This window comes from Tachyglossus aculeatus, chromosome 6 (assembly GCF_015852505.1).
Source record: "Tachyglossus aculeatus isolate mTacAcu1 chromosome 6, mTacAcu1.pri, whole genome shotgun sequence".
NCBI lineage: Eukaryota > Metazoa > Chordata > Mammalia > Monotremata > Tachyglossidae > Tachyglossus > Tachyglossus aculeatus.
The window spans coordinates 48,759,819-48,774,687 of NC_052071.1; the positions used below are offsets into that span (position 1 = coordinate 48,759,819).

Sequence of the window (14,869 nt, forward strand, 5' to 3'; positions counted from 1 at the left end):
AACAAAATAAAACAAGTGGACAGGCAAACAAAACAAGAAGATACAGGCAAGTAGACAGGTTCAGCAAAATTATCATTAATAACAAGATGATGGCATTTGGTAAGCACTTACTATGTGCACAGCACTGTTTTAAGCACTGGGGAGGATACAAGGTGATCAGATTGTCCCACGGGGGGCTCACAGTCTTCATCCCCATTTTACAGATGAGGGAACTGAGGCACAGAGAAGTGAAGTGACTCGCCCAAAGTCACACAGGTGACAATTGGCAGAGCTGGGATTTGAACCCACGACCTCTCACTCCCAAGCCCGTGCTCTTTCCATTGAGCCGTGCTGCTTCTCCATTCAGCTTCCTTTTACAAATGTGAAAACTGAAGCACAGAGAAGTTAAGCGACACCCCCAAGATGTGCGGCCGAGCCGGGATTTAAACCCAGGTCGCCCGACTCCCAGTTCTGTGCTCTTTCCACTAGGCCACGCTGCTTTTGTACAGGGGGTGGAACGGGGGTGACACTATCAGTCGATCAATCTGTCCATCGATCGATGTTATTTTTTGAGCGCTTATGCCGTCCTCAAGGCTACTCTTCCAGGGAACTTGGGGGAGGGAAGCATACTTTGGTGCAGGGAAACCCCAGACTTCGTAAGGTCCCTGAGGGGGCCGGCACTGCAGGATCCGTGGGTAGGTCATACCCTCTGGGGGCTGACGGACCCCTCAGTGGGCCCGCTTCTCCCCTCCATTCGTACGTCCCCTTTCTCACATCATCATCATCATAATCAATCGCATTTATTGAGCGCTTACTGTGTGCAGAGCACTGTACTAAGCGCTTGGGAAGTACAAGTTGGTAACATATAGAGACAGTCCCTACCCAGCAGTGGGCTCACATTCACGGAGTCACCGGGTTCTGGGAGCAGGTTTGTTCCTCCTCTGACAGGGACCCAGGGGCTCCCAGCAGCCCCGTTGCAAGCAACTTCACGTCCCACACCTTAAATGTCTCCAGGATTGTGTCTGTTCTCTCCCGCCCCATACTCGGTGTAATTCCAACCCCTCTGTGTAATTCCAACCCCTCTTCCTCTCCCTCTTGCTCCAGAAAGCAGACGAGCGTCCCACCTTCAAGACGGTTCTGAGCAATATTTTGGACGTCATGGACGAAGAATCCTGAGTTCTCCCTCCAGCCTGCCCCATTTACCTTCCCCACCTCCTTCTGCCCCGATTCACGCCTTTTCCACTTTCCTTGGAACCACTCCGCGGCCCCCTCCCCACCCTCGGGCCCGACGGCCGGGGCCGAGGTGCCCAGAACCGCCCGAGAACGCGTCCTCTCCCCTCGGACGGTGGACTTCGTCCCTTCTTCTGGCACAGGCCGAGAAACTGCGGAAGCCGACCCCTGGGCCGGGTCCCGCCCGGGAGAGAGAGCCTCCGGAGACCACAGGCGGTCTGGACTCTCAGTGGCCCAGAGAGGCGAGGAAGGCTATGGGAGCCATCCCTGGAGCTCCCGGATCCCCGGCGGGAAAGGCAGCCTCCCGTCGGGGGCCCTCGAACAGCACTGTAGACCAGAAATTGGCAGGGATTGAAGATGGTGGGTTTGCACGATGCTGAGCTCATGCGTTAGAGAGGGGAGGGGAGGAGGGGCGGATGGACAGGGACCTGTTTTTGATAAAATAAAACAGTTGGAAAACCCAGCCTCTTGCGTCTCTGTTCAGCATGCAGCCTGCCCTTGGGTAGCTCAGGCAGTCAGAGCCGGGTTTGCGGAGTCCAGCTTTCTCTCCCCAGAGAGGTCTTCCACGCGTGGACATATTCCAATCCCGGCCCTTCTCACCTTCTAAAAACACTAGCGCTCATTCTTCTTTCCCCGCCTGACCGCCATCTCCAATCTCTCCCTCTCTGGCGGTGACTTGATGATGGCATTTATTGAGCACTTACTATGTTGTAAGCGCTGGGGAGGTTACAAGGTGATCAGGTTCATTCGTTCATTCAATCGTATTTTTTGAGCGCTTACCGTGTGCAGAGCACTGTACTAAGCGCTTGGGAAGTCCAAGTTGGCAACATAGATGGTCCCTACCCAACAGCGGGCTCACAGTCTAGAAGGGGGAGACAGGGAACAAAACATATTAACAAAATAAAATAAATAGAATAAGTATGTAGAAATAAAATAGAGTAATAAATATGTACAAACGTATATACAGGTGCTGTGGGGAGGGGAAGGCAGGAAAATGGGAAGGGGGAGGAGGGGGCTCAGTCTGGTTGTCCCACAGGGGACTCACAGTCAATCCCCATTTTACAGATGAGGGAACTGAGGCACAGAGAAGTTAAGTGACTTGCCCAAAGTCACACAGCTGACAATTGGCTGAGCCGAGATTTGAACCCTGGACCTCTGATTCCAAAGCCCGGGCTCTTTCCACTGAGCCACGCTGCTTCTTCTGCTTCTACTTCCCTTCTGCCTTGGCACGCACCCCCTCTCCTGCATCTTACTCTCTCGGGATCCCTCGGCAGTCATCAGTTACCTATTGCCTCGCCTCCCTCTTCCTGTTCCCGTCCAAACTCCTCAAATGGGTTTCATTCACCCGCTGTCTCCACTTCCTTTCCTAAAATGAAACTTTTAGAACACTGGGAAAGCTGAAGTTGTTAAGGTTGTTGAATTCATTAATTCATTTGTCGTGCACTCCCCCGGGTACTTAGTACAGTGCTCTGCACACACTAAGTGCTCAAAAAATACTACTGATTTATTTGAAACAATCCGATTAGCACAGTGAGGTGCCCTAAACTCTTCTCCAGTAATCAATCAACCAACCAATCGATCAATAATCATATTTATTGAGTGCTTTCTGTGTGCAGAGCATTGTACAAAGTGCTTGGGGGGTGATATAACAGAGTTGGCAGACGGGTTCCCTGTCCACAAAGAGAAGCAGCGCGGCTCAATGGAAAGAGCCTGGGCTTGGGAGTCGGAGGTCATGGGTTCTAATCCTGGCTCTGCCGCTTGTCAGCTGTGTGACTTTGGGCAAGTCACTTAATTTCTCTGGGCCTCAGTTCCCTCAACTGTAAAATGGGGATTAAGACCGTGAGCCCCACGTGGGACAACCTGATCACCTTGTATCTGTCCCAGAGCTTAGAAGAGTACGTGGTAAGTGCTTAACAAATACCATTATTATTATTTTTATTATTAAAGAACTTACAGTCTAGAGGAACTACCACCTTGTAGAGAAGCAGCATGGCTCAGTGAAAAGAGCCCGGGCTTTGGAGTCAGAGGTCATGGGTTCAAATCCCCGCTCTGCCAATTGTCAGCTGTGTGACTTTGGGCAAGTCACTTAACTTCTCTGGGCCTCCCTTACCTCATCTGTAAAATGGGGATCAAGACTGGGAGCCCCCAGTGGGACAAACTGATCACCTTGAAACCTCCCCTGCGCTTAGGACAGTGCTTTGCACATAGTAAGTGCTTAATAACTGCCACTATTATTATTGTATCCATCATCCTTTTCTTCACCCCTATTTTACGGATGAGGTAGCTGAGGCCCAGAGAAGTGAAGTGACTCGCCCAAAGTCACCCAGCTGACAAGCGGCGGAGTCGGGATTTGAACCCATGACCTCTGACTCCAAAGTCCGGGCTCTTTTCATGGAGCCACGCTGCTTCACCTATTGCGTCACGTCTCTCTCCTGAAGACTGTGAGCCCCCCGTGGGACAACCTGATCACCTTGTATCCTCCCCAGCGCTTAGAACAGTGCTTAGCACATAGTAAACGCTTAATAAATGCCATTATTATTATTATTATTATTATTATTATTATTATTATTATTATTCACTTCACTTCTCTGAGCCTCAGCTCCCTCATCTGTAAAATGGGGATTGAGACCGTGAGCCCCACGTGGGACAACTTGATCACCTTGTACCCCCCCCCCCCAGCGCTTAGAACAGGGCTTTGCACATAGTAAGCGCTTAACAAATGCCGTCATTGTTATTATTATTATTATTATCATTATTATTGTTATGCCCATGCCCAGTAGATGAGCGGGCCGTCATAAGCGGGCGTGGCAGGAGAGGGCGGGGCGACGTAAGTGGGCGTGGCCAAGAGAGGCGGGGCGACGTTCTTGGGCGTGGCCAGAGGCGGGGCGGCGTGAGTGGGCGTGCCCAAGAGACGGCGTGGCTACGTAAGTGGGCGTGGTAAGGAGAGGGGCGGAACACCACCGGTGGGCGTGGCTAGGTTATGGGCGTGGCTGCGTAAGTGGGCGTGGCCAGGAGAGGGGCGGGGTGTCGTAATGGCGTGGCCAGGAGGCGTAAGTGGGCGTGGCCAGGAGAGGGGCGGGGCGACGTACCTAGGCGTGGCCAGAATAGGAGCGGGGCGGTGTACGTAGGCGTGGTCAGAATGGGGCGGGGCGACGTGCGAGGGCGTGGTCAGGAGAGGGGCGGGACGGCGTAGGCGGGCGCGGCCAGGAGAGAGGCGGGGCGACGTGGGTGGGTGTGGCCATGAGGTGGCGGGGCGACGTAAGCGGGCGTGGTCAGGAGAGGGCGGGGCGACGTGCGTGGGCGTGGTCAGGAAAGAGGCGGGGCGTCGTAAGGGCGTGGCCAGGAGAGGGGCGGGCGGCGTAGGCGGGCTCGGCCAGGAGAGGGGCGGTGCGACGTGGGTGGGCGTGGCCACTAGAGCGGCGGTGCGACGTACGTGGGCGTGGCCAAGAGAGGGTGGGGGCGACGTGCGTGGGCGTGGTCAGGAAAGAGGCGGGGGGGTGTAAGGGCGTGCCCAGGAGAGGGGCGGGGCGGTGTCGGTGGGCTCGGCCAGGATATGGGGCGGGAGCGACGTAAGGGGGCGTGGCCGGGAGAGGGGCGCGGCGCCGCGGGTGGGCGTGGTCTGAAGGGGGCGTGCCCCGCGCCTGCGCGGTGGGGTTGGTCAGGCGGCGTGAGCGGGGCGCGCGGCGGTTCCGCTTCCGGCGGGAAGGAAGGAGGGCGGGAGGACGGGCGGGCGTGGGGCGTGAGGGAGGCCCGTGAAGGTCGGGGGCGCCGCCATGGAGCCGTCGTTGTCGTCGGCGGGGGCGGGGGCGGGGGGCCCGGGCGGGCCGGGGGCCGGGCTGGGCGCCGTGGACCCGCAGCTGCAGCACTTCATCGAGGTGGAGACGCAGAAGCAGCGGTTCCAGCAGCTGGTGCACCAGATGACCGAGCTCTGCTGGGTGAGCGCCAGAACCGAGCGACCGCGGCCGGCCGGTCGGTCAGTCGGTCGGTCGGTCGGTCGGTCAGCCGGTCAGTCAGTCACTCCCAGTCATCGAGCCGCGCGCACTGTGTGCGGAACGCTCGACTCGGCGCTTGGGGAGGCCAAGCCGGACGCACACGGGGACACGGTCGAGAAGGGGGAGACAGAACACAAAACATATTAATAAAATAAAATAAATAGAATAGACACGTACGAGGAAGATGAATACGAGTAATAAGGGCCGGGGTGGTCCCAAGGCGATCAGGTCGTCCCACGTGGCGCTCACAGTCTTCATCCCCATTTTACACATGAGGGAACTGAGGCCCAGACAAGTGATTTGCCCTAAGTTATAATCATTCGTTCATTCAATCGTATTTATTGAGCACTTAACTATGTGCGGAGCACTGGACTAAGCGCTTGGGAAGTCCAAGTCGGCCACATAGAGAGACGGTCCCTACCCAACAGCGGGCTCACAGTCGAGAAGGGGGAGACAGACCACAAAACGAGACATATTAACAAAATAAAATAAATAGAATTAATATGTGCAAGGGAAATAACTAGAGTAATAAGCGCCGGGGTTGGCATCAAGGTGATCAGGTTGTCCCACGTGGGGCTCACGGTCTCCATCCCCATTTTACACATGAGGGAACTGAGGCACAGACAAGTGATATGCCCAAAGTTATAATCATTCATTCAATCGTATTTATTGAGCACTTAACTGTGTGCGGAGCACTGGACTGAGCGCTTGGGAAGTCCAAGTCGGCCACATAGAGAGACGGTCCCTACCCAACAGCGGGCTCACAGTCGAGAAGGGGGAGACAGACAATAAAACGAGACATATTAACAAAATAAAATAAATAGAATTAATATGTGCAAGGGAAATAACTAGAGTAATAAGCGCCAGGGTGGTCACAAGGTGATCAGGTTGCCCCACGTGGGGCTCACAGTCTTCATCCCCGTTTTACACATGAGGGAACTGAGGCACAGACAAGTGATATGCCCTAAGTTATAATCATTCGTTCATTCTATCCTATTTATTTTATTTTGTTGGTATGTTTGGTTTTGTTCTCTGTCTCCCCCTTTTAGACTGTGAGCCCGCTGTTGGGTAGGGACTGTCTCTATGCGTTGCCAATTTGTACTTCCCAAGCGCTTAGTACAGTGCTCTGCACAGAGTAAGCGCTCAATAAATACGATTGATGATGATGATGATGATTCAATCGTATTTATTGAGCACTTAACTGTGTGCGGAGCACTGGACTAAGCGCTTGGGAAGTCCAAGTCGGCCACATAGGGAGACGGTCCCTACCCAACAGCGGGCTCACAGTCGAGAAGGGGGAGACAGACGACAAAACGAGACATATTAACAAAATAAATAGAATAAGTATGTACAAGTAAAATAAATAGAGTAATAAGGGCCAGGGTGGTCACAAGGTGATCAGGTTGCCCCACGGGAGGTGCACAGTCTTCATCCCCATTTTACACATGAGGGAACTGAGGCACAGACAAGTGATTTGCCCAAAGTTATAATGATTCATTCGTTCATTCAGTCATATTTATTGAGCGCATACTGTGTGCGGAGCACTGGACTAAGCGCTTGGGAAGTACAAGTCGGCAACATAGAGAGACGGTCCCTACCCAACAGTGGGCTCACAGTCTAGAAAGGGGAGACAGACGACGAAACAAGACATATTAACAAAATAAATAGAATAAATATGTACAAATAAAATAGAGTAATAAATACATACAAACGTATATACATATATACAGGTGCTGTGGGGAGGGGAAGGTGGCAAGGCGGAGGGGATGGGGAGGGGGAGGAGGGTTTGATTGCGGTATTTGTTAAGCGCTTATTGTTGTCCCACGTGGGGCTCACAGTCTTCATCCCCATTTTATAGGTGAGGGAACTGAGGCACAGAGAAGTGATTTCCCCAAAGTTATAATAATAATTATGGTATTTGTTAAGCGCTTACTAGGTGCCAAGCACTGTGCTAAGCGCCGAGTTAGATGCAAGGCTATCAGGTCGCCCACGGGGGGCTCACGGTCTTCATCCCCATTTTACACATGAGGGAAGTGAGGCGCAGGGAAGTGATTTGCCCGAAGTTATAATAATTATTACGGTATTTGTTAAGCGCTTATTGTGTACCAAGCACTGGTCTAAGCGTCGGGTTGGTTAGATGCAAGGCTATCAGGTCGTCCCACGTGGGGCTCACAGTCTTCATCCCCATTTTACAGGTGAGGGAACTGAGGCCCAGAGAAGCGAAGTGATTTGCCCAAAGTTATAATTACAATAATAATAATAATAATAATAATAAATTATGGTATTTGTTAAGCACTTACTAGGTGCCCAGCACTGTTCTAAGCACGGGGTTAGATACAAGGCTATCAGGTGGTTCCATGTGGGGTTCACAGTCTTCATCCCCATTTTCCAGATAAGGTAACTGAGGCCCAGATAAGTGGAGTGACTTGCCCAAAGTTATAATAATAATAATAATGGTATTTGTTAAGTGCTTACTGTGTGCCAAGCCCTGGTCTAAGCACCGGGTTAGATACAAGGTGATCAGGTTGTCTCACGTGGGGCTCACAGTCTTCGTCCCCATTTTACAGATGAGGGAACTGAGGCCCAGAGAAGTGAAGTGACTTGCCCAAAGTTACACAGCTGACAAGTGGTGGAGCCGGGATTAGAACCCATGACCGCTGACTCCAAATCCCGGGCTGTTTTCCACTGAGCCACGCTGCTTCTCTAATAATAATAAAATAACAAATAATAACAAATAATAATAGTGATGGTAATGATGATGATACCACCATTACCATACCATAAATACAATAATAATGGTGGTATTTGTCAAGCGCATACTAGGTGCTAAGCACTGGGGGGATACAAGGTCTTCAGATTGTCCCACGTGGGGCTCATAGTCTTAATCCCCATTTTCCAGATGGGGGAACTGAGGCCCAGAGAAGTGAAGCGACTCCCCCAAGGACACACAGCAGACGAGGGGCGGAGCCGGGATTAGAACCCACGACCAATAACTCCCAAGCCCGCGCTGTTTCCACCGAGTCCACCTGACATTATTGCAGCCCGGGCTCCGGGATCAGAGGTCGTGGGTTCTAATCCCGGCTCCTCCCCTCGCCTGCTGTGTGTCCTTGGGCGAGTCGCTTCACTTCTCTGGGCCTCAGTTCCCTCATCTGGAAAATGGGGGTTGAGACTGTGAGCCCCACGGGGGACAGGGACTGTGTCCAACCTGAGAAGCTCCTATTCATTCGTTCATTCAGTCGTATTTATTGAGCGCTGACTGTGTGCAGAGCACTGTACTAAGCGCTTGGAAAGTACAGCTCGGCAACAAATAGAGACAATCCCTGCTGTATCTACCCCAACGTTTAGAACAGTGCTTGGCACATAGCAAAGCGCTTACCAAATACTATCATCATTAATATTATTAATGCCCCTTCCTGAGTGCGAATTGCATGCTGCAGAGCAATGCACTAAACCCTGGGAAGAGTCGAGTAGAGGAAGAAGACACGCTGTGTGTCCTCTGCTCTGCCCTTTCCCCCCCACCGAGTTTCCTCTTGTGACCCACGTGGCGGTGGAGAGGAGGAGGAGGTACTCTGATTAGCTTGTTCATCTTGTTTTTTATGGTCTCTGTTTAGTGCCTGTTATGTACTAAGACACTGTACTAAGCGCTGGGGTGGATAGGGGCTAATCGGGTGGGACACTGTAGCCCACTTGGGGCTCATCGTATTCGTCGCTACTTTGCAGATGAGGTAACTGTGGCCCAGAGAAGGTAAGCGGCTTGCCCAGGGTCACACAGCAGACAACGGGCGGGGTCAGGATTAGAACCCAGGTCCTCCCGACTCCCAGGCTTGTGCTGTACCCACTAATCCACGCTGCTTCTTTCTTCTCTGTCTTGCCAGTCAGGCGTTGGGGGGGGCAAGGGGGGTTTCTTCTTATATTACACTGGGACCCGACGAAGGGAAGGCACTCTCCACCCCTGCCCCCTGCCCCCTGCCCATTAAGGTACCAGGTTCTAATCCCGGCTTCTAGAGATGCCTGGCAGTTGACCTTGGGCAAGTCACCAGACTTCCCCGCTGCTTCTGTTTCCTCATCTGAAAATGGAGGTTCAATACCTATTGAACCTATTGGCGAGAAGCAGCGTGGCTCAGTGGCAAGAGCCTGGGCTTTGGAGTCAGAGGTCATGGGTTCGAATCCCGGCTCCGCCACATGTCTGCTGTGTGACCTCGGGCAAGTCACTTAACTTCTCAGAGCCTCAGTTCCCTCATCTGTCAAATGGGGATGAAGACTGTGAGCCCCACGTGGGACAACCTGATCACCTTGTATCCGCCCCCAGCGCTTAGAACAGTGCTTTGCACATAGTAAGCGCTTAACAAATGCCATCATTATTATTATTATTTTTCCTCCTGCTTAGACTGAGGTGCCACCCTAGCTCTTGGTACAATGTTTGGCACATATTAAGGGCTTAACAGGTACCACAGTTCATTCATTCATTCAATTGTATTTATTGAGCACTTACTGCGTGCAGAGCACTGTACTAAGCGCTTGGGAAGTACAAGCTGGCAACATATAGAGACGGTCCCCACCCAACAGTGGGCTCACAGTTATTATTATTAATCAGGCACTTGGTGCACTCTAGGTGCTCAGGAAATACGAATGATTGATTAATTGACAGGGAAATAATAATAATGATGGCATTTATTAAGCGCTTACTATGTGCAAAGCACTGTTCCAAGCGCTGGGGAGGTTACAAGGCGATCAGGTTGTCCCACGGGGGGCTCACAGTCTTAATCGCCATTTTCCAGATGAGGTAACTGAGGCACAGAGCTGTGAAGTGACTTGCCCAAGGTCATACAGCTGACAAGTGGCGGAGCCGGGATTTGAACCCCTGACCTCTGACCCCAAAGCCCGGGCTCTTTCCACTGAGCCACGCTGCTTCTCTAAATGCTTCCATCCTCTCAGACCCTGCTGGGCCTCCCCTCATTCAGACTAGGAGCCAGAGGGCTTTGGAGCTCCGGACCCCATTTATCGGTCACTGGGTATGACTCAGGCTCTCCCCAATCCTGGAATATTCTCCTGGAGTCCCACAGAGTTGGCGGCAGATACCTCTGCCGGTCTTGGATTTCTCCAGGTCAATCAACCAATCAATCAATCGTAGTTATTGAGCGCTTACTGGGTGCAGAGCACTGTACTAAGCGCTTGGGAAGCACATGTTTACTTGGTTTGTCTCCCTGGAAAAATCAATGAAATGTACTCAGCGATATCTCTCAGCTCTTGGTCAACAGTGGATCCCTTAGGTAATAATGCCTCTCTGGTCTGGATCCCAAGGAGTTGGGCGAGAGCGTGCTTGTGGCCACCGGCCGGAGCGAGGCCGGTTTCCAGTTTGGGGTCGGGCTACAGTGGCCCGCTGACCCCGGCGACTTATTGATTGTCCCACGTTCCTAGCATGTCCTCGTGTGTCGGAGAGGGAGTGAAGTCAGTGTGGGAATTGAGGTCCTTGGACTCGGTTTCCACCCATTTTCCATGCAGGCTGCCACTTCGTGAGCAGCATAGCCTAGGCGCCAGAGCCCAGGCCTGGGAATCACAGTTCCTGGGTTCTAATCCTGGCTCTGTCACTTCCCTGTTGTTTGACCTTGGGCAAGTCGCTTCCCTGTGCCTCAGTTTCTTCATCTGTAAAAGGGGGATGAAATCCTTCTTTTACGTAGACTGTCCAACCTGGTTAACTGGTATCTGCCCCAGTGCTCAGAACAGCGTTGGACACATAGTGAGCCCTTATCTGCCCCAGTGCTCAGAACAGCGTTGGACACATAGTGAGCCCTTAACAAATACTATCTTTTTTAAAAAAAAATTGGCTTACAAATCCCTTTCGGGAATCCTCCAGACTGGATCCCAGTCTCCCCCGACTAGCACTCGTGCAGACTCTCAGGTAACTTTTTACAATGTTTAGCGCCTGCCTTGAAGGTGCTTAGATTCTTCCAACTCCTTGGAAGGCAGGCAGCCTCTCTCTTTCCAGGGTGGGGAAACCCGGGCTCAGAAGCGTTATCATCATCATCATCATCAATCGTATTTATTGAGCGCTTACTATGTGCAGAGCACTGTACTAAGCACTTGGGAAGTACAAATTGGCAACGTATAGAGACAGTCCCTACCCAACAGTGGGCTCACAGGCTAAAAGTCTAATGACTGCGTTATGTCATTGATTCAGGACTGCCCATCAAACCAGTGGCCAAGTAAAAAAAAGGTATTATTTCATGAGACCAGACTACTTCAACGAGCCTCTCTTTGCCTGCTATATAACTGTGAACAACTCTCTTCACTTCTGTGCCTCAGTTTCCTCATCTGCAAAGTCTCACTTCTCTTTTCCCCTTAGACTGTGAGCCCTATAAGGGGTTTGTGCCAATCTGTTTTAAATCTGCCTCACGCATAGAAGATCTCTTGGCCCATAGGAAGCCCTTAACAAACACCACAGTTGCTCAGCGCTTAGAACAGTGCTCAGTAAGTGCTTAATAAGTGCCATCATTATTATTATTAGTGTGATTATTGTAAGTTCCTTGCGAATATTAAGCGCTGCACAGCCTGCAGAGGAGGTTTTTTTTTTCCTCACCTGAAACGTGAGAAACCTTCCCAAGACACCGGGTTTCTCTGGTCAGTGAGTTTCTCTTGGGGTCTGGAGGCCCGGCAGGGTTGCCGGGGAGGGGAGGGTTTCCCCGGCGGTTCAGCGTGCGTCTCGTTCCGCGCAGGAGAAGTGCATGGACAAACCGGGGCCGAAGCTGGACAGTCGGGCCGAAACCTGCTTCGTGAACTGCGTCGAGCGCTTCATCGACACCAGCCAGTTCATCCTGAACCGACTGGAGCAGACTCAGAAATCCAAGCCGGGCTTCTCGGAGAGCCTGTCCGACTGAGCGGGAGCGACCGCAGCGGGAGAGGCGGCCCGCCCCCGCCCCTTCTCCGCCGGAGGGATGAGCCACCTGCGGCTCTCGGCGGGGCTTGGGATCCGTGGGGGTGGAGGTGGGGATGAATTGTTTTTTAAGGTAATTTGGGGGAAATTCTGGGACAGATGAATGAATGAAAGGCTGCAGTGGGGCCCTTTGACTTTCCACGGGCCCCTCGGGGGCAGGGCCCGTCTGGCCGCTAGCTCTAAGCCACCCCACGCCGGGGCCACTTGGAGAGGAATCTGACAGCCGCCGCCGGGCCCGTCAGTGGCGGACACGCGGACGGGTACCGGGCAGGACCCTCGCCCGTCTCTTAGTGGGAGGGGCGGCCCGGCATCGTCACCGCCGGCCCCCCGCCCAGTCCCGTGCGCGCTGGCCCGGGTCTCCGCAGAAGCATCTCGGCTCCGAGGGTCGTCCGACGCCCTCGCTGACGTGTTTAACTTCTGGGTCTCTCGTTGGCTCCGCCGATGGAGCGGGAGGCAGAAGGTGCCAGGGTGGGGCATTGATGCCCCAGCTCCGAAGGCCGCCCTGGGCCCAGAAGAACCTACCCGGTGTTTCAGGGTTTGCGGTGACTGGAAGTAAACTCGGCCAGGTACCTAGCAGGCAGCTGCTTTCCGAAAGAGAGCGAGCTGCTCATCTGAGACGAATCAGGTCCGATTGATTGTTCCATTAACAGCGATGAAATAAAAGCCCGTACGCCTCTTTGCATTAGGTTGGCGTGTCTGATTGGGAAGGTGTCTTGCCCTGAGGGCTGCCTCTCCTCAGGAACAAAACGGGGCCAGGGAACACGTCTGCTAATTCCGTGGTACGTTTTCTCCCAGGCACCTAGTAATAATAATAATAAATGGTATTTGTTCAACGCTTACTATGTGCCGAGCACTGTTCTTAGGGCTGGGGGGAGATACGAGGTTGTCCCTCGTAGGGCTCACACTCTTAATCCCCATTTTACAGATGAGGGAACTGAGGCTCGGAGGAGTTAAGTGGCTCGCCCAAGGCCTCACAACAGACGAGTGGTGGAGCCGGGGTTAGAACCCACGTCCTCGGACTCCCAAACCCGGGCTCTTCCCGCTGAGCCACGCTGCACCTCGGTGCTCGGCACATTGTGAGTGCTCAAGAAATACCACCGATGGATTGATTTAGCCAGTGCTTACGCTGGGCAAAGCACCGGACTAAACGCAAGGGAGAGGTCAAAGCAAGAAATGTGGTAGACCAGATCCCTGTCCTCAAGGAGTTTAAGGTCTTGTGGGCTGTAATTAAGGCCTGGGGCTGTTGGACTCGGGTATCGAATGTCCGTCTGAACTGCCTCTCACTAGTCAAACCTACTTTTCGGCCCCCAAATTCCCATCGGGCTACACCGTGCAATACAGTGCTTCGCACACAGTAAGCACTCAATAAATACGATTGAATGGTTTTACGGTCAAGGTGGGCCCGGAGGATGAGTTGCCACCGCTTCTGCTTCTGGTTCTTGGTGGGGCCCGGGGCGGGTTCAGAGGGGTTGCCCCTTTCTAGAAGGGCCCGGTGATAAGACGGGAAAAAGAAACAGCGACAAAAACCCCCGGGGATTTTTCAAGGTAAGAACTGGTGCAATTTCTGGTTAAACATTGGCTGTTCCTTGCTGGCAGCCAGGGTGCGAAGGAGAGAAAAAAAACTTGTGACGGGTTTTGGAGAGGACCGAAGTACTGTGGTAGACAGGAATAAATGTGTTTCCCTGGATTCTAATCCCGGCTCCATCACTTGCTGCTGGATCACGTCTCCTCATCCAGGGAGCCTTCCCGGATTAACTTCTCGTCTTCCCCACCCTGCTACAGCAACTGCCCCTGAGGCACTTTTAGACTGTGGGCCCGTTGTGGAGTAGGGACCGTCTCTATATGTTGCCGACTTGTAATAGTAATGATGGTATTTGTTAAACGCTTACTATGTGCAAAGCACTGGGGGGATGCAAGGTGATCAGGTTGTCCCACGTGGGGCTCACAGTCTTAATCCCCTTTTTACAGATGAGGTAACTGAGGCACAGAGAGGTTAAGCGACTTGCCCAAAGTCATACATCTGACAGTTGGCGGATCTGGGATTTGAACCCATGACCTCTGACTCCAAAGCCCGGGCCCTTTCCACTAAGCCACGCTGCTTCTCTTGTAGTAATGGCATTTATTAAGCGCTTACTATGTGCAAAGCACTGTTCTAAGCACTGGCTCTTGTACTTCCCAAGCGCTTAGTACAGTGCTCTGCACACAGTAAGTGCTCAATAAATACAATTGAATGAATGAATATCACTTCAGAACGGGGATACTCAGCCTCTCTCTGTAGCTTTCATTTACGTACGTATCTTTACGCTATGCCTTGTAACTAATTTAGGAGATTGTAAACTCCTGGAACAGGGTAATGTGTACGGATTCCTTTCCCTCCCAAATGTACAGTTCTCCGTACAAAGTAATAATCTCTGTGGATGAGTCCCAGATCTTCATCTCCAGCCCTGATCTCCTCTGCAAGTGTCTTCTTTCCTCCTGTATTAAGAAAATCTCTACTTGGATGTCCTGCCGACACCTCGAGTGTAACATGCCCAAAATAGAAGTCCTTATCTTCCCACCCAAACTCTGTCCTCTCCCCTGACTTTCCCCATCGCTAGACAGCGCCAGGCTCACAAGCCTGAATAATAATGATGGTATTTGTTAAGCGCTTATTATGTGCTAAGCACTGGGAAGGTTACAAGGTGATCAGGTTGTCCCACGGAGGGCTCACAGTCTTCATCCCCGTTTTCCAGATGAG

The 14,869-nt window shown here is 52.4% G+C and overlaps 2 protein-coding genes across 2 annotated transcripts in view; both read left to right on the forward strand.

The window, feature by feature from the left end:
- BTK (Bruton tyrosine kinase) overlaps positions 1-1,567 on the forward strand; it is a 53,287-nt gene extending 51,720 nt beyond the window's left edge. The window contains exon 19 of the mRNA XM_038747961.1: positions 1,084-1,567. Within this exon, the coding sequence (XP_038603889.1) occupies positions 1,084-1,155 (72 nt within the window). The 3' untranslated portion in view covers positions 1,156-1,567. The remainder of the gene's footprint in view (positions 1-1,083) is intronic.
- Positions 1,568-5,027: 3,460 nt separating this feature from the next.
- Positions 5,028-12,929, forward strand: TIMM8A (translocase of inner mitochondrial membrane 8A; the record flags this gene model as incomplete). Its single annotated transcript, XM_038747787.1, has 2 exons — positions 5,028-5,144; positions 11,915-12,929. Coding segments are annotated over 2 exons (279 nt in total), but the record flags the coding sequence as incomplete, so codon positions are not given.
- Positions 12,930-14,869: the final 1,940 nt, after the last annotated feature.